The following is a 19,537-nucleotide window of genomic DNA, read 5'->3' as shown; positions in this document are numbered from 1 at the left end:
TTTTCTTAAGGTGATGCTGGAGCCGTCTGTTTTACCGGCATTTTTTTGTCGAAACGTAGCGTCGTTAATATTTGACAGAATTAAAAATCCTTCTCCAGAATTGCAGTACATACATTAATGATTCAGGGGAACTCCGATTTTATATAGAAAACGAGAAAAAATTACGGAAGTATAGATTTCCTTATCTACTTTTATCCCAATATGGCGTCTCGAGTTGCGGCGAGCTGTCAGCTCGTCACAAGATGTATTTCATATAAAAGATATACCATTGGTACGAACACGAAAACAAGTTCCCCTGAATTGTACAACAATAAAAACATCGATAAACCCCCCAAATCAAGATTTGGAAGCGTAATATAAAAGTATAATTTCGATGTGTATATCGTGCGTATGTATGCGTGCAATGTAGCGTGCTATCCTTGTCTATATCTTTGTCTATACAAGGACAGATATAGTCGGTGAGCACTTCTTTATCGACGCTGCCGAGCCATATAGTTACAATATGGCGGCCGATAGGTGACGGCGTCGTCAATTGTGAAATTAGAGTCCCTCTAATAAAGCCCCTTGCACAATGCCAGGCAACAGGCAATAGGAACAGGGAATAGAAATCAGAAATCATGTATAAATGCAGAATAAACAGTGACACAGGCAATTGGGAATGGCTAAACTGTGATACGCTCTCTGGTGGCGAAATCAGAACCCAAAAGAGTAGGTCGTCGGCTGTCACATGAATAAAGCACATTGACATAAATGCACACACATACAGTGACAAATGACCTACTCTCTCCGGCCATCTTGCCTTGTGACGTCACGACCGCCAATCCCAATAGACACAGAGTTTCCATCACGTTGGAAATTCTGTGCCTATTGCCTGTTGCCAACCAATCATAGTATTCGAATTTTTTAGGTTGTAATTAACGATTTTTTGGTTATTTCCTGTTCCTATTGCCTGTTGCCTGGCATTGTGCAAGGGGCTTAAGAGTCACGACATCTTGAGTTTCGGCAAAATAAGAGAGAAAGAGATAGCGATAGACATTCATATTGCTTTCTCTTTCTCTCTTATATCTCTTTCTCTTTCTCGTGTTTTTGCCGAAAATGCAAACCAATCAAAAGTTGCAGCTCCGTGTCGTGACTCTTATTAGAGAGACTCTATTGTGAAATGATTAATTTGTTAATTTTTCAATAAAAATGCAATAAATCATTAAAGTAATGATGGAGCAATTAAGGAGCAATCATTTTATGCCGGATTTAGTTGCATAAACTTTCCAACAAGCGACATAAGTCGACACAAACGTCGTTCTATCTTTCTTTTTTGGCAATGAATAACAAAGACAAAACGACACTTGTGTCGCTTTCTGGAAAACTCCCCCTATAATCAGAAACTGGTTATCAGGCGATTTCTTGAAAATCCTGCGAGAGAGGATATAAGAGAGAAACAGAAAGCGATATACATTCATATTGCTTTCTTTTTCTCTAATAAAATCGTAGATACTCTAGTGAATTTTCTCACTTTTGTAATTTTTACCTCGATCCAAGATACACAATCGATCCCCAGAAAACGCACATGAACTTGATTTTCAGATGAAATAATTATTTCCCAAACGTTGAAAACATCAGACATGTTTTCCAAATAATTTCACGTTGATTAAAAAGAAAAAAAAATGTTTTTAAAATTATGTCTGCTAACTATACATACGTTTAATTAACTTTTATTAATTATAAATAAACTTTTTTCTAAATTATGAGAATATATTCCTAAATTTGCCCAAACAATTCCCAAACAATTGCAGTACAAAATAAAAAACAATCATGGATACTACATAAACTATAAAAAGTCTATGTATAACATTTCTAATTTTATCAATATGTTATAAACTCTCTCCCTTTCCCTCTCCTTCTCTCTCTCACAAAACATAAATATATTTATATAAACATTAAAAATACAGTTTTGAGAAGTTAATATATTTAATTATCTCTGTGTTGATTTAGAATTATACAACGCTTTGATGGCCATGTATACTTTATTATAATTTTCGATAGGTCCAGTATGGCGACTTCTTTCAGTTGTGGGAGTTACTTTCTTTTCAAAGTTTGTCATATGCAATTGATTAACATGTGTGTTTTCATAACGTGTCTCAGTTTCACATTGTACATCTTTATCAACGATGAATGTAGTTTTTATACGATCTAATGCTTCTCCTAAAACAGTAATATAAATGTTATCTACATGAAAAACGAATAATACATACGATATACATGCATTATGATATTTACGCTCATTTTCATGAAGTATTAAATCGTCAAAAAAAGCGATGTTTCGTATAAATAAATGAAATGAGTCTTCAATATCGGATGACCGAATAACAAAATCAGGATCACAAATTGCGAGATGGCATAAAAATCTGATGCCTTGTCTCAATACTTTGTAATGAATCTTTTTAATATCAAACCAAAAATTACGATCCAACTTTTCTGAATATATTTCTGCCAGATGCTTCTCCATATTCTGTTTGTTACATTTCATCTGACATGCGTGATCTTTGTAATTAATTCTCTTAAATATAAATTTTTTGGAAGCATAATATGAATCTTGCCATTCAGTATTATCGATTATATCTAATTTGTTTTCAGAACATTTCTTTAACATATTAATTATAAATCGTAATAATTTCGTATAACAGTTGCAAGATTCTGAACTTTCACTTCTTAATAAATTATTCTTCTGTAGGAGATGCCATACAGATGATATTAATGCATACGTCATGTTTACTGCAGTGAAAAAGTCTGGGTAAAAATGCTCCACTTGTGCCATATAAATTTGTAAGACACAAGCATCTGAAAAACAGAAACACTTTATAATTAGGCATGTTCCTTTAAAAAATAAAATAGATTGTAAGAAAACGTTCGTATTTTCAGATTATTTACAAATGGCATAATATACCTGGTGTAAAGTGTAAAACTCCTTTCCATCTTTTTATCGTTATTAACTCTATTAAAATAATGATAATTAATATAAAAAAAAATTTATTAAACATATCTGATGATATACTTACGCGAATTTGTGCAAAGTTTTGATACAAATACATTACATTTACTAAAGACCATTATAAAATTTGCTAATGAAACATAACAAAGTGACAATGGCCTTGAAAATACAAGTTCTTTGAATATAAGATAAATATATTCTAATCTGAAAAAAAAAAAACGAATTTACATAAAATCTGTAAACATTAAAATAATCAACAAACAATAATAATATTAATATACCCTTTATCACAATAACCCACTTTCTGTTGCACATTACATAGTAGTTTTATAATTGCATTTATAAGACCTGTAAATTGATGAGATCTCCTCTGCAAATAACATTTATCAATTAAAAATCATTATTTGATAAAAATTAATATTTTAAAGAATAAAATAATGTGCACTTACAACACGTTCTATTAAAGTGACACATTCTAGGATAATCTCGAGCATTTCAAATTCATAGCCCTTTTTTGACCATGTATTATAACGTGTCATTTGTTGCAGATAATGATTGTAACATTCATCACTGCGAGTGAGCAATTGTGACTTTCCTGCTATATAATTACTTAAGTATGATGACTCAATACTAATGTACGAAAGTATACCGAGCAATCTTCTAGCCTCGACACCACGTTCTCCTTCATGCCATGCATCTGCTTCACATTCAGATTTAATACATATGTTGTGATCTTTATAAACCATAGAAAAATATAAGTCATTCATATCCCGAATATCATCATTTTTCATAGCTTGAAAAATCGTTTCCAGAACTGTTGTAACATTCAATATTAACTCTCTTGTAGTTAAAACCAGCTAAAACACATTATGAATATATATATATATATATATATATATACATATATATACACATATATATAAAACACATGCATATATACATGCATATATACATGGGAGGAAGGAAGGGAGGGAGGGAGGGGGAGAGAGAGAGAGAGAGAGAGAGAGACATAAATAAATCTAATATACTTTTATCATAACTAATTTCATTGTAATATTATACTTAATACTTAAAGAAATTTAAATATTAATATGTTTGTATACCTTATTGATTATGGGTATACATCTTTCTGATTCTATTTCTGTATTAACTCTCCTTTCAATGGCTGTAATTTCAAGTAAAACAAATTCTGTTGTCAACCTTTTTCCATTTACTGTAGTAACGATTGGTTTTACTAATTCTGGATTTTCTACAACATAAATAAAATCTGTAAATATTAAAATAATCACAACGATAATATTGATATATCTTTTATCACAATAACCCTACTTAATATAACTGTATTAACATAGTCCTGTAGAATAATTTCATGAACATTATTTACCAAAAATTCTAAATGTTTCTTCTTCTTGCAAAATGGGTAAATTTCTCCTACCAGTCTTTTCTATGACTTTAATATTAACAATAGATTTTTCTGGTAATGACGCTCCAAAGATTAATTCTGAAATTCTTGCAAGTGGAATATCTAAAAAATATTTGCAATATCACGAAATTATCGTAATAATATATCTTTTTTAGCTAGTTTTCTAATACACTCACAAGTATTATATGTCTTGAGTTGATAATCACTTTTCTTGTAGACATTAGCTTGTACATATGCTTCTTTCACTTTTAGATTCTTATTTATGTTTGTAGTTCTATTAAGTACATATGAATTATATATGTATACTTTGAGTGCTAATTTTAAAAGTATCAAATAATTTGGGTTTTTACTTTTTTAAAACACTATCTTACCGATTTATTGGAGTGGCGTATTTACATTTATCAACAGAAGTGTTCATGTATAACATTTGTGGTTCTTTCAATTTAATATTCCCAGATTCTAACAATTTACAACGTTCCTGAAGATTTCCTATTTCTAGATCCTATATTGATACATAATGTTATCATTTACATTTATAATATCAATTTTGTAATATAACAAGCAAAAAATAAATAAATCTACAGTGTTTCTACGGCAACCTCTTCGATTTGTTTGAAATTTACATATTTTGTATATTTTGGGTCAAGAAAAAGATTCTGAGAAGGAAAATCATCGCTTATGTTTTGTTTGTTTATAATTAATACTTAAAATACCACGTCGTTAAGTAAAGAAATGATAATTTATGAATAAATATTTCGCTTAGGGTGTCGTTATACTAAGTTTACCGTAATTAAATTTGAAATCAACATTTATGGCCACCAACAATTTGGTTAAAGCAGAGAATACTCTGTAATTTATGCTTTAGAGAACAGTAGAAAGCTCAAATACAGAGTAGTCTCTGCTTTAATCAAATGTACAAACTGTTGGGGGACAAATATTTACCGTCGTATGGCTTTTGATTCTAATTTGATTGTATATCGTAACGGTTCTATTTCTTTTATTATTATAAATATTTACTTTTCGAATTATGGTAATTTTGTACCCTAAGCAAAATATACATAAATTACAGAGTCTACACATAAAAAACTGAGTCTATATTTCCTTACTTACCAATCGTGATATTTTAAGTATTAATTATAAACAAATAGAATGTGAATGGCGATTTTTTTCTCAGAAACTTGATGACTCAAAATATACAAAATATAGAAATTTCAAAAGAATCAAAGAGGGTGCCATTTTACTGCAGATTTGCCAAAAAATATACTTACTTGTAATTCTAATTGTGTCTTTAGTTGTTCTTTTTCTTTATAAATTTTGTTAATCTCTGATCTATGACGATTGGCTTGTTCCTCAATCAAACGCATCTTTTCTAATTTCTCATTTTCAATTCGTAACTGAGTTTGTTGTAGTTGCTGCCGTAAAAATGCAGTTTCACCATCTTTAGTTATAAAGTCATTTAATAATTTTTTGTTTTCAGTTTTTAATTTTTCTAATTCTTTATCATCTATAAATATAAAACAAATAAGAATACTTTATAATCATTCATATTTTTATAACAGTAGTATTACCTTGTACAATAAAATTGTCTTTCTGAAAAGTTGAATTGTAATCTTTTTTATCTATTAATTTGTTTCTGAACTGAGAATAATTAATCTCTGTTATATCTTGACTCGTACCCTGTATATTCTTTTTTAGCAATCGTGAGTTAGGCTTTTCTATAGCCAATTTTGAACAAGATGTTTCATTATAAGCAATGGCAGTTGTTTTCTCTGGAAAGCCTGATTTCATTGAATTCAAATCATGTTCAAACAGTTTCAAATTATTTAACAAGTTAGCTTCCTTAAAAGTAAAGATTTGAATTATAAATAAATTTTATAGTACATTTTTAAACTAACCTTTCCTTAGTAATAATACCTGTACACAAGCTTGAGAGGCGATCAGATCCATTTCCTCAATATCTTCTTCGTCGAAATCGTCACCCCAAAGATCATCATTCTGAGCATTCCTATTTGTAGGGATCTGTTCCTGTGTTCTGCGATATTCCAGATTCTTATTAGGATTGTCGAATTTCGCTCGTTTCGCAGGCAAACGATAATCATCCATGATTGTTTCTTCAGACCGTTTAAACATCGTAATACGAAACTATTAAAATCATAGTATAAAAAGCAAATGATGAAGCTTGGTAATTATACAGTTTAGGGGCCTCACGTCAAATATTGATGGAATTATGCTCAATCGACGCGTTTTTGCGTGAAACGAAAGAATCTGGCAGAAAAAAGCTCTGCCCTGCGAAGTGAGATATTAGTTGCTTTCCATTTACATCAAAACTCAAATAATTCTCACTTGTGACGTCATAAATCAGTTAAATGCACGTTCTTTTTGCATGCTGGCAAGTGAGATTCAACTGAATTTTTATCCACAATCGAGATCATGTGCTTTAATGAATCTAATAAACTCACATTAAAAGTGAGACTATTGGATCTGTATTATTATGCGATAGCTTTGTCACCAAAATAAGCAGGTAAATACAAAATGACATATCTTACCTAAGTATAAAATACTCACATAATTGAGTGACTCAGATCACTTGAGTGTAAATGGAAAGCAACTTATTAAACGTTAAAATTGACAGGAATCAAGTTATGATTCCTGTCATACCAACAAAATGTAGCCACACTGAACATGCCCCGCGGCCACATACGCATGCTCAGTGGCCGCACGCGCATGCAAAAGTGCGCGTAGACTGCATAGAAAGTTGTTCCGAAGGTCAATAGGCAAACTTGGATCTTGGATCATAGAGAAAGATGAGAGTGGTCATGCCCGCGTTTTAGCTGTACCCGAATCCTGTCGGTATGTGCACGTTTTTGTGGTTCTCTTCCATGCTATGTCCACTATTTTGTGGTAATGTCAACGATTTTGGGGTTCTCTTTCATGTTATGTTCACGATTTTTTGGTTCTCTTCCGTTAGATTCACGATTTTTTGGTTTTATTTCTAAAAAGAATAAAAAAATCGTGGACATAGCACGGAAGAGAACCACAAAAACGTGCACATACCGACAGGATTCGGGTACAGCCAAAACGCGGGCATGACCACTCTCAAGCCCGGTCTACATAGGCCGCAGTTCGCAAAACGCAAAACACACGCACAGTCTAATGCTGCGTTCCCACTATACGTGTCGCGCGTCGCGTCACGACGCCGCGTCATGAGTTATCCAATCAAAACGTTTCATTTTTATGGCAAGATCTCGCGTCGGAAATGACGTCATAAAATGAAACGTTTTGATTGGATAACTCATGACGCGGCGTCGTGACGCGACGCGCGACGCGTATAGTGGGAACGCAGCATAACGTGCGCGGACCTGTTCGGACGTGTTTTGTCCGGAAAGAAAATTTTTATTGCGACTGTTAAGGCCGTCACACACAAAATGCATAACGTCGCATAAGCATAGCATAAGACCGTTGGACCAATGAGCATCTTACGTAAATTAATATGGCGACATTATGCTGGATGCTCATTGGTCCAGCGGTCTTGTGCTATGCTTATGCTACGCTATGCATTTTGTGTATTATAGCCTTTAAGGGGATCCTGGAGTGACAGCGACAAGGCATAATCGGTCTAAGCAATATCTTTGAATTGGCTGAACAGAATGGAAAATCCTTTTACACGATTAAAGTACGCACAAAAATGTAGAGGGCTGTACATGATTTTTTCTGATAAACTAAAAAAAAATTTATTTTTATAAATATTGTCTTCACCTGACGACAATATTTGCTTTATACAAAAATTCTGCAGTTTTTCTATAGAAAATAGTGATGCAGCCCTCTACAAAAAACTGTCAGGAATAATATCGTGCAATTAGAAGTAAGATTTGAAGCCTTAAAAAAAAGATATTACTTAGACCAGTGGAAGATGCAAGGTTAGGTGCTATCCTTGTCTATATCCTTGTCTATACAAGGACAGATATAGTCGGTGAGCACTTCTTTATCGACGCTGATCGAGTTCGCCTGCGGCTCCAGCATCCCCTTAAGGGGATCCTGCAGCCGTATGATTTACCGACATTATCGTTTTCACATAAATCTTTTAATTGGCTTTATAGAATTGCAAAAATCTTTTACAGAATTAAAGTACGCACAAAAATCTAGGCTAGAACACGCGATTTTATATAAAAAACACCAAAAAATTAAAAATGTTACTTATTTGGGCACATACAGCTGTCACCTGACGACAATATTTGGTTAAAACAAAAATTCTGCAGTTTATACATACATAATGTTTGTCTCCTAGCCTTAGGAAAACATGTAGGAATAATATCGTGCAAGTAGAAGTAAGATTCAATGCGTACAATAAAAGAAAAATGTGAATTTTATTTTAGTACTGCAAATACGGATGCAGACTGACAAGAAGAGCAGCAACAGTAGTTGTCGAATCTTGCAAGAGATGGCGAGCAATCAAACAAGGACAGATGTCATTTCGTTAGACAAAGACAGATATAGGGAAAACAAAATTAGAAAGGTTGACATTATCGACATCGAGGAAGTTCGTCTGTCACTGCAGGATCCCCTTAAGGGGATGCTAAAGCCGTTCAAATTACCGACAAAAACAGTCAAAGCTCCTATTTTGAAACGGCTTTACAGATCGCAAAATCCTTTTACAGGAGTAAAGTAGAGGTACTAATGAAGGGTGGGATTGTCAAATAATTAGTAATAATTGAAAAAATTTTTAAAATGCTGTCACCTCATAACCTTATTTTCTAATATAAACAGTTGTATACGTAATATGTACGAAATTAAACTTTCCCACCCTTCAGAAGACGTGCACAAACAATAACGTACCTTTGAAATTGAGATTGAAAGCCTAGAATAAAAATGGGAGCTTTGAAACGATCGTGTATATTTTTCACAAAAATATTCACGCAGAGCAGCAATCATGTCACAGCAGTAGTTCACGGATCTTGCGAGAGACGGCGCGATGGCGCACGCAGCTGTGGGCAGTTTCGGGGTTGGCTACATTGTCTGATTCCTACACAGCAATCGAACCAGGACAGATATATGATACAGATATCTCGTTAGGCATTTTTACATTTTTTTCAATTATTACTAATTATTTTACAATCCCACCCTTTATTAGTACCTAAACTTTACTCCTGTAAAAGGATTTTGCGATCTATGAAGCCGTTTCAAAGAACGAGCTTAGAAAGATATGTGGTACAGATATCTCGTTAGGCATTTTTACATTTTTTTCAATTATTACTAATTATTTTACAATCCCACCCTTCATTAGTACCTAAACTTTACTCCTGTAAAAGGATTTTGCGATCTATGAAGCCGTTTCAAAGAACGAGCTTTGAAAGATATGTGGTACAGATATCTCGTTAGGCATTTTTACATTTTTTTCAATTATTACTAATTATTTTACAATCCCACCCTTCATTAGTACCTAAACTTTACTTCTGTAAAAGGATTTTGCGATCTATGAAGCCGTTTCAAAGAACGAGCTTTGACAGATATGTCGTACAGATGCCTCGTTAGGCATTGGGCGCGTTCAGCAGACCAAGCCGCTGAGTAGCAGTCGAACGTGATTGGCTCTTACTTTTAGAACCAACCAATCAACGCAGAGTGTTGATCAGATGAACTCAACGACATATCTGTCTAAACTCGTTCTTTGAAACGGCTTCATACATCGCAAAATCCTTTTACAGGAGTAAAGTATAGGTACTAATGAAGAGTGGGAATATAAAAAAATTAGTAATAATTGAAAAAAATGTAAAAATGCCTAACGAGGCATCTGTACGACATATCTGTCAAAGCTCGTTCTTTGAAACGGCTTCATAGATCGCAAAATCCTTTTACAGGAGTAAAGTATAGATACTAATGAAGAGTGGGAATATAAAGAAAGTAGTGATAATTGGAAAAAATGTAAAAATGCCTAACGAGGCATCTGTACATCATGTCAACAGGTGTGTCTGCTGAACGCGGCCATTTTTACATTTTTTTCAATTATCACTACTTTTTTTATATTCCCACTCTTTATTAGTACCTATACTTTACTCCTGTAAAAGGATTTTGCGATTTATAAAGCCGTTTCAAAGAACGAGCTTTGACAGATATGTCGTACAGGTGCCTCGTTAGGCATTTTTACATTTTTTCCAATTATCACTATTTTCTTTATATTCCCACTCTTCATTAGTATCTATACTTTACTCCTGTAAAAGGATTTTGCGATCTATAAAGCCGTTTCAAAGAACGAGCTTTGGCAGATATGTCGTAACAGATGCCTCGTTAGACAAGAACAGATATTTCTCGTATTATTGGCCGCGTTCAGCAGACACAACTGTTGAGTTCGTCTTATAACACTCTGCGTTGATTGGTTGGTTCTAAAAGTAAGAGCCAATCACGTTCGATTGCTACTCAGCGGCTTGGTCTGTTGAACGCGCCCATTCCTTTCTCTCCTATGTATGTAATTTACATGCACCCATTTATTCCTCTCTCTCTCTCTCTCTCTGTCTCTCTCTCTCTTTCTCTCTCTCCCTCTCTACATCCCTGTCCCTCTCTCTCTTAGTATACTGGATAGCGTATTAGTATGGTAAAATCAGGATTTTTTGGAAGTGGTGTTAGGATTCCAGGGTATATTTGAAGAAAGAAAAACGGTAATGTTATTTAGGACAAGAAACTGTATTTATTATTTCGTTGATAAAATGTTGGGAAATATAAACGAAAATACATATATAAATGAAATATATTATTTTTTTTATTGTTACTGTCGAAAGTAAATAATATTACATAAAACCAGTAATGCAATTGAACATAGATATACATACACACGCACACGCATACGCAATCGCACATATATACATACGCATACGCACATACATATTATTTTTATTATTTTTTCTGTGGGCCCCAGGCCCCGTCCACGATGACGATATCACGGACATGAGACGTCTCCAGGATCATGCTCCGATTACTTTGTACTAACAATAAGAATAATTCTGCATAAACTTTTTTTACTTTGTGCCTTTATATCATATGTATTTTTCAAGCAAAGTGCATTTGCAGAATTTATGCGATGGAAGATGTATACACACACACACACACACACACGTGTGTGTTTATATATGTATACATATATCTTCCATCGCGTAAATTCTGCAAATGAACTTTGCTTGAAAAATACATATGATATAAAGGCACAAAAGAAATTTATGCAGAATTATTCTTAGTACAAAGTAATCGGAGCACGATTCTGGAGACGTCCCGTGTCCGCGATATTATCATCGTGGACGAGGCTCCGGGCCCAGAGAAAAAATAATCGTACTAACGATAGACCCCCGATATTGTCGTACAAAATGTATGTCTACCTATCCCACTATCCCTAGCTTCTTCTCCTCTGTATATTATAATGAAAAAAACGTATCCAACTGAAAAAGACCCGTTTAGCGACATAGGAAGCCGATGCCAGTCTCACGCGAAAAGCGAACGTCGAATTTATAACACAATGGCTGCGTTCGGGAAGCGCGCTATTAGCGCTATTGCATATATCATTCTATCTTTCTGCGGGGTCCACTTGACGCTACAAATGCTTCGAAGCATTCCTCTTCTCTTTTCTTTCAATGAAGAAAGAAGGAGAAGAAGAACGCTCCAAAGTATTTGTAGCGTCAAGTGGACCGCAGCCTTTATCGTTCATCAGGTGTAAAACAAGGATAAAATAAGCAAATAGCACTAATAGTGTCTTCCCGAACGCACCCAATAAATTAGTATTTAGCATCTCGAATTTCTATCAAGAAACGAGACAGGTCATTTTTTTGTTTTCTAACCGAATTTCACTAATATCTAAACGTCAGAAACGCACGTGGTCCGAGTTAGCACAGTCCGACAGATTTCTTCCTATAGACGGCATAGTTGCCAAAATATATTTCATGCGTGAAAAGAAAATTAATCTGCAAAAATCAAATAATATTATAAGCGCGAAAAAATATACACGAAGAATTTATTTTGAGAATCAGAAAGATTAAAAAAACGCGACAAAGTTTTTTCCCTTCGGATGAAATTCCAACGTGCGCTTCTAAGGTCAACGCGCATCCTTTGCTAAATGAATAAATTCATACACATTTTCCTGCCAGATTTTTATTGACGTGATGCAGACGGGTGTACAACTGAGCCTCAATAAAACGCGAGTAATCGTAAATCAATTATGCGAAAGATATTAGATCTTATATTCGTCAATAAAGTTATAAAATCCGCAAACAATGCGAAAATTTGCGCATAGTCCCTCGTGATCAAATATAAATGCATCGCGTCGCTTCGCTAATGATCGGATAAACACTCTCGAAAACGCAACAAAATATTTGCTCCACGAAATAAGCTCGCACAAATCGCATCTGACAAAACTGAAATTTAACAATTATATATAAAATCAAAAGCTATAAATTAGTTTTTTGTTTTGAACAAGAGAAGTTGAGACACGTAGCGATAAAATTGAATGAATTCTCAACACGATAAAAATAAGTTTAATAATTTTCTTCTACGGTTTTCGTTTCCTTTTTAAGAAATAAAGATGTTAAAAAAAATCAATACAAAGTAATATGTTACAAAAGTTTCTCTTGGTGTAAATTTTCAAAAGGAGGAAAGCAAGTTTGAAAGAATAATATGATAAATCAACATTCTCTGAATACATATTAGAAACCATTTTTTTATATACAATTTCTTTTATATTATCTGGTACATCTTTTTTCTAATTAGACTGATTGCTAATATATCTTTTAATATGCATAAAAATATATATTTAAATTCTTAGTGCTTCTGCATGATAGTGCAATAATTTCAGATTTTTTGCCATCACCTATTACTTCAGACTATCAATCTTACTGAAAAGGAACCTGCGTAGATTTAAACAAATAATGGAGAATTATGAATAATATGAGGTTTCCAACGCTGAGCTTTTTATGTAAACTCTTTCAAAGGATCTATCCATTCTTGATGGGGTAAAATAATAACTTCTATAACAAATGCAATAAATATTAAATTTATAGTATTGATTTATATAATTAATTTTATTCTGTCTTTATATAGAAAAATATACACTCAGTCTTAGCATCAGAGTAGAGGGTAACGCAGCTGATGAACAGTATAGATATAATAACAAACTGAATAAAAATCTTATTAATATCATTATGTTATAATAATTAAGATTTTTATTCAGTTTGTTATCTATACTGTTCATCAGCTGCGTTACCCTCTACTCTGATGCTAAGACTGAGTGTATATTTTTCTATGTATAAGGACAGAATAAAATTAGTTATATAAATCAATACTATAAATTTAATATTTATTGCATTTGTTATAGAAGTTATTATTTTACCCCATCAATAATGGATAGATCCTTTGAAAGAGTTTTACATCATTCATTTACATTACAAGAAAAAAATTATTTGAGGTGCAAGAGATGCAGTAAATTGCCAAGTCTAATAAGTACCCGCGTCAATACATACTATGTATACTAATTCACATTCTCAATTATGCTACTGTTATTATTTGTCATCAGACAATTATAAACATACACATAATAATTAGATACATATTATATATATATACGCACATGTGTGCATAAGAATATATGTAATTTATAAAAAGCGGGTGCTTATCAGCCTTGATACGTTACTGCCTTCTGCTACGGACGGCCAGAAAGCATTTTCAGGTTCAGGCCGTATTGCTAAAGAATCCATAGACGCGGCAACGCCGCGCGGCGTTGCCGCGTCTATAGCATATGTCTCTCTACCGTGCGTCCGTGTGAGCAATTCAGTGGTTTGTGTACGTGTACGGACATACACCACTTCATAGAACCTGAAATTAGTTGGTAACACTGAAACCGGAGTTTCGCGTTGTCACCACGCGAGGTCTCCACCTCCCGTAACTTAGCCGGTCAACTTCGACTTTATTAATTTTTTTTTTTTTTAATCGTTTGTTGGTCGTTTGTTGGTGATTGTTGGCCTAATTACAACGTTTGTTGGTTCTTAATTGTTTTTTAAATTAAAAAAGAAAAATTAGCCTTAAGTTAGCCGGAAAAATTTTATTTTTAATTTAAAAAAAGCCTAATCGATGCGTAATTGTTTGCTGATGATTGTTGGTCTAATTTTAGCGTTTGTTGGTTTATTATTAGTCTTAAAAACGAAAAAAAAACGAAAAATTATCTCACATTAAAGTAATCGAAGATTGGTTTATTTGCCTACGACTTAAGGTTTATTTCTATCAATTTAAGGCTAACATCTATAAAACTGGCTATGAATACGGGCCTTAACATCGGCAGAAAATCATTCGTATGTATTTAGCCGGAAATGAACGTCTTTTTAAAGAATCTCTATATGAAATCGTTTGTATTTCGTATGAAGACTTTTGAAGTGCAATTGAAAAGGTTTGTGAGTCATTCGTTTAATTGTAATTAATTATTTATTTTTACACCATGCATTTAGCCGAAATAGATAAATTAATAAAAGTTTTTATATGGAATCGTTTGTATTTTGTATGAAGAGTTATGAAGTGTGATTAAAAAGGTTTGTGAGTCACCCAGATAATTTTAATTAAATATTTATAAACTCGGTAATTATAGCCGAAATATAGATTTTTAGTTATTCATGTTAAAAGAAGAAGGCGCGAGTGTTCCCGAAGGTCCGTCTGCAGTCAGAATTAATATAAACGTTTTAAAAATTATTTTATACTGAAATAAATAAATATACAGGCTATAAGCCTGTATAGCTATAAGCGATAGTTGCTAATTGCGTTCCATCTTGAATTTTTTTTACAGTCGTTTATTAGGATTGCCCTGCTTTTAAATTGAACGCTTTTAAATGTATTATTATTAAACTACTGATATCGATATATTATTAGTAATTTAATATTAAAGCTTGACAGAGTGACGTAAACTAATTCGCTCATAGTATTAACAAGTATTATGCGTTCAAATTCTCGAAAGCTATAGCTTCTTTACTATGCTCTCTCTTTATGTCGATCGATTCGGATAAAAATCTCCGAAGTCTTTCTTTCTCTCGCGATATTCCTGATACATAATCCTAGAGTAAAACTGTACAAAAGCTCTACGAAAGTGGCGATATTTTTCAAGGATCTGGTTCGAGTCTCGGCTCTTGGGGAAGGTGCGCATGTAGAAAGAGTACGTCAAGACAGTTTATCCTGCTAAATGGTTATCAATTCTCTATAAGTTCTGTATTGTTTACACATAAATTATAGAATATCTAAACGTTTCTTTTTTTTCGATGTCCTGCGAAATTGTACAATAGAGTTACAAATAAAAATAAAGCCACACTTTACGTATATTCAGTCTTTGCTAATGTTACATAATAACGTGCGAAAGAACTAACAGACTATTTAAGAGGCTATTTAAGAATTTTAATCAAGATACTGGAAGCATAAAACTGTTCAGCTAGCTTTACACAAGATATTGTTCTTCTTCTTTATGAAATCGTCAAATTATGATTATGATACATATCTACATTATCACCAGCATCGAATCTAATCTTATTTATCGTGATACTCTTGAGAAACTGTTAATCCATTGTCTTAATAAACTCGATCGCGGCGCAGAACTGCGTCCACCAATATTGTTCCTCTCCCTCCAATCGATTCCCGTAAAAGCTGTCTACATATTGAACAGTCGATACAACGACGGCGGATTAGTCTGAAATTAAGCACACGTTAACAATCACTCTTCTTGCTAAAATCACATATTCTCTTTTCAATCGCATACCTGGATTATGACATAGACCAGCACGGGAGTCAGATCGTCGGCAGCAGGTATGCCTCTTTCCGACGCCATGGAGAGGAGATTCATGATGGTAGTCGCGCAACGAAATACACACTGCAACTTATCCCTAGGAGTCTTATACGCCGATATCACAGCCAATTCAGCCTGCGCCCATGACCAGGAACATTCGTAATGATAAACATTTGGAATGCGTAGGTCCTTGTGATTTGGAGTTACGACTTTCGCCAACTTTTTTATGTGATCCTGAAGAAGCTGGTCCCTATATACATCTCCATCTTCATTTAGATAGAGCGCATTGTGGTACCCGTGCCATGACGGTTCTTTCCACCACAACTCTCGCCAAATCTAACTGGTTGGCGCTCGCCGCTGAAAGTAAGAAGTAAGTTCAGACGTCTCTGAGCACTCCGCTAAGATCAATTGCGAGATAAATAATTATATTCATGTACATTGCCAGATCGGATCGTTGTCCATTTCCGCGTGGACCTTTCCTAGAAAATTATCCACGAGATCCTGTTTCTCGTCAGCTAGCGTAAGCTTTTTAAACTCTTCGCAGAAACGCAGGAGGAAAGCCTCCTTTTTTTCCAAAAATACCCTCACACAAACGGATACAAGATAATTATTGATAGCATCCTGATCGCACTTAACTCGCACGCATAATCTGGAAAATATTATTATTAAACGGTTAACATCTTACATTTAAACATATTTTACATTTACTTATACATTACATACAAAGATGATATTTATATATAAACAGTACCTATCTAAGTGAGCTAATGTCGACAGCAATCCTTGACGACATCTGATTAAATATGCGATATAAGGAGATCGTTTTTGATAATCCTCTCGAAGTGATTTGAAGAGCTTTCTACATCCATCGTCATTAAATAGACGCACGCAACGTAAAGTTTCATGAAGATGAGCTATTAATGCCCTATCCTGCAGGTTTATAGCTTCTGCCAATTGTAGTTGTAAAAACGCAACCAGTTCGTTTTCTTTCTGCGACCAACAATGTCTCTGTAATAAAATTTTATATGCCAATATTTGAACATTAAGTAATTAAGTAATCCATAAAAAAATCACACTTTGTTTTGTACGCCATGATTAAAAAATAATACAATAAATACCTCTGAAGTATTCCATGGAATGTGTTGAAGGTCAGCAGTGCTAAGTACTAAGTACCATACGTAATTTTCTTTTAGCATCCGCAAAAGCATAAGAGAGTTCTACATTATTCGGATCGATTGAAAGTCTTTCGTCTTCCACCTCTTTTGTACGGGACTGATTGCTTTCGACCGAGGCTGTATCGCTAGCTGCGCTTGGCTTTCTTCTGTATTTCGCTAATATATCATCGGTAGTATCTGAAATTAATCAAAAGAACAATTTATTACTGTCTAAAACTTGCAGGAAAACTTTTCCTTTTTTTTAGCATTACTTTCCGATTTATCTTCGATTCGATTCTACAAAACTATTAAAACAGAAACCGTTTATATTGTAACAAAATAATATACGATAATTGTTAATAGTTATTTATTAATATCTTACCGCCCGCGACATTACCGGATGATGTTACATCTTCCAACATAATCTTGCGTAATCTGTGCCTGCACACATCGACGGCGTCGCCACCAGCTTCTCGATCGAAACATCTGTCGTCCGTCACGCGGATTGCTTTACCTCTACGATTTCTCAATGACAATTTTAATTTACCAGGAGCATTCTCTGGACTTAGCTTGGCTTCAGTTTCGCCGTTTGCTATGACAGAACCCTTCTGCTGATGTTCCCCATCAAGCCTCACATTCTCTTCCTCCGCCTGAGTCTCCATTCGCGCGAAGAGCACGTTGATCATCTGCGTGAGTCGCATGGGCTGTTGTTTGATTCATCAGGTTGCGTGATGCCAAGTAAACGTTGTAAACAGTACGAATTGTTAACAATACCGTACCCTCGTGTATCTCCACATGCTGGCTTGTCATTACAGTCAGCAAAGCTTTAATAATCTGCAGCTGCACACCCTCATCGGTCTGTAGACCGGTGAAGCAACCGCAAATTGTCTCGACAATGCGCACAATCAGCAGCTTGTTAGGCTCCGTTGAATCAGGCACATTGCCAGTGAGATGGCCATATGCGATTAACTTCTGCAGGCAGTCCAGTGCTGTGTCATCACAATCCGCGGTGACTTGCTCTGACATGCTAACTCAAATGGCAAGAAGTACTTCTCAGCGGTAATGACATTTGAGTCGCTCTTGGGCTATGGCAGGGCGTTTGAGATAACCTCTTCACCCTGCACAACTGGTACATCTTTGATCTCGTTACGGAGGTCCTCTGCAAGATGGAAATATATGAGTGACAAACTTAATTAGCAACTATCGCTTATAGCTACAGGCTTATTATAGCCTGTATATTTATTTATTTCAGTATAAAATAATTTTTAAAACGTTTATATTAATTCTGACTGCAGACGGACCTTCGGGAACACTAGCGCCTTTTTCTTTTAACATGAATAACTAAAAATCTATATTTCGGCTATATATAATTACCGAGTTTATAAATATTTAATTAAAATTATCTGGGTGACTCACAAACCTTTTTAATCACACTTCATAACTCTTCATACAAAATACAAACGATTCCATATAAAAACTTTTATTAATTTATCTATTTCGGCTAAATGCATGGTGTAAAAATAAATAATTAATTACAATTAAACGAATGACTCACAAACCTTTTCAATTGCACTTCAAAAGTCTTCATACGAAATACAAACGATTTCATATAGAGATTCTTTAAAAAGACGTTCATTTCCGGCTAAATACATACGAATGATTTTCTGCCGATGTTAAGGCCCGTATTCATAGCCAGTTTTATAGATGTTAGCCTTAAATTGATAGAAATAAACCTTAAGTCGTAGGCAAATAAACCAATCTTCGATTACTTTAATGTGAGATAATTTTTCGTTTTTTTTCGTTTTTAAGACTAATAATAAACCAACAAACGCTAAAATTAGACCAACAATCATCAGCGAACGATTACGCATCGATTAGGCTTTTTTTTAATTAAAAATAAAATTTTTCCGGCTAACTTAAGGCTAATTTTTCTTTTTTAATTTAAACAAAAATTAAGAACCAACAAACGTTGTAATTAGGCCAACAATCACCAACAAACGACCAACAAACGATTAAAAAAAAAAAAAATTAATAAAGTCGAAGTTGACCGGCTAACTTACGGGAGGTCAGGTTCAGGCCGTATTGCTAAGAATCCATAGACGCGGCAACGCCGCGCGGCGTTGCCGCGTCTATAGCATATGTCTCTCTACCACCGTGGGTGTGCGGGTGTGAGCAATTCAGTGGTGTGTGTA

General features: G+C 34.2%; 2 protein-coding genes and 1 long non-coding RNA gene across 22 annotated transcripts; all 3 read right to left on the bottom strand.

The window, feature by feature from the left end:
* Positions 1-1,941: 1,941 nt before the first annotated feature.
* Mus304 (mutagen-sensitive 304) lies at positions 1,942-7,147 on the bottom strand. 15 transcript variants are annotated; one of them, XM_071717236.1, is made up of 14 exons: positions 6,956-7,147; positions 6,324-6,881; positions 5,978-6,248; positions 5,678-5,913; positions 4,781-4,911; positions 4,586-4,683; positions 4,371-4,511; positions 4,090-4,235; positions 3,436-3,843; positions 3,268-3,356; positions 3,054-3,190; positions 2,942-2,989; positions 2,275-2,835; positions 1,942-2,199 (listed from the first exon to the last, which is right to left on the bottom strand). In XM_071717236.1, the coding sequence occupies exons 2-14, from the start codon at positions 6,537-6,539 to the stop codon at positions 1,970-1,972; spliced, it is 2,712 nt and encodes a 903-aa protein (XP_071573337.1). In that variant the 5' UTR covers positions 6,540-6,881; positions 6,956-7,147; the 3' UTR covers positions 1,942-1,969. The 15 variants fall into 15 exon arrangements, with proteins under 15 accessions (XP_071573337.1, XP_071573340.1, XP_071573343.1 ...); XM_071717239.1 differs by having other exon boundaries at positions 6,324-6,855; XM_071717242.1 differs by having other exon boundaries at positions 6,324-6,795.
* Positions 7,148-8,749: 1,602 nt separating this feature from the next.
* On the bottom strand, positions 8,750-19,395 carry LOC139779050 (uncharacterized). The gene is made up of 2 exons (XR_011719789.1): positions 19,115-19,395; positions 8,750-8,970 (listed from the first exon to the last, which is right to left on the bottom strand). It is a non-coding gene; the product is annotated as an uncharacterized lncRNA (long non-coding RNA).
* On the bottom strand, positions 15,585-18,670 carry LOC139779049 (GTPase-activating protein and VPS9 domain-containing protein 1-like). 6 transcript variants are annotated; one of them, XM_071717264.1, is made up of 8 exons: positions 18,647-18,670; positions 18,125-18,504; positions 17,728-18,031; positions 17,310-17,543; positions 16,943-17,199; positions 16,629-16,840; positions 16,165-16,548; positions 15,585-16,095 (listed from the first exon to the last, which is right to left on the bottom strand). In XM_071717264.1, the coding sequence occupies exons 4-7, from the start codon at positions 17,397-17,399 to the stop codon at positions 16,460-16,462; spliced, it is 648 nt and encodes a 215-aa protein (XP_071573365.1). In that variant the 5' UTR covers positions 17,400-17,543; positions 17,728-18,031; positions 18,125-18,504; positions 18,647-18,670; the 3' UTR covers positions 15,585-16,095; positions 16,165-16,459. The 6 variants fall into 6 exon arrangements, with proteins under 6 accessions (XP_071573365.1, XP_071573363.1, XP_071573367.1 ...); XM_071717262.1 differs by lacking the exon at positions 18,647-18,670 and adding an exon at positions 18,618-18,642; XM_071717266.1 differs by lacking the exon at positions 18,647-18,670 and having other exon boundaries at positions 17,728-18,049; positions 18,125-18,640.
* Positions 19,396-19,537: the final 142 nt, after the last annotated feature.

Source organism: Temnothorax nylanderi, unplaced genomic scaffold (genome assembly GCF_030848795.1).
Source record: "Temnothorax nylanderi isolate EJ_2023f unplaced genomic scaffold, tnyl_v1.0 TNYL_tig0206_pilon, whole genome shotgun sequence".
Classification (NCBI taxonomy): domain Eukaryota; kingdom Metazoa; phylum Arthropoda; class Insecta; order Hymenoptera; family Formicidae; genus Temnothorax; species Temnothorax nylanderi.
The sequence above is the reverse complement of the archived record's forward strand: the minus strand, read 5'-3'. Positions and strand labels throughout refer to the sequence as shown.

Coding starts and splice junctions, on each gene's coding strand:
- Mus304 (XM_071717236.1), bottom strand. CDS start 6,539: ATGTTTAAACGGTCTGAAGAAACAATCATGGATGATTATCGTTTGCCT. Junction 4,912..5,677: donor AGACACAATTAGAATTACAA/GTAAGTATATTT, acceptor GTATCAATATAG/GATCTAGAAATAGGAAATCT. Junction 3,357..3,435: donor TCACTTTAATAGAACGTGTT/GTAAGTGCACAT, acceptor TGTTATTTGCAG/AGGAGATCTCATCAATTTAC.
- LOC139779049 (XM_071717264.1), bottom strand. CDS start 17,399: ATGCTTTTGCGGATGCTAAAAGAAAATTACGTATGGTACTTAGTACTT. Junction 17,200..17,309: donor TTCCATGGAATACTTCAGAG/GTATTTATTGTA, acceptor ATTTTATTACAG/AGACATTGTTGGTCGCAGAA. Junction 16,549..16,628: donor CAACGATCCGATCTGGCAAT/GTACATGAATAT, acceptor TCTTACTTTCAG/CGGCGAGCGCCAACCAGTTA.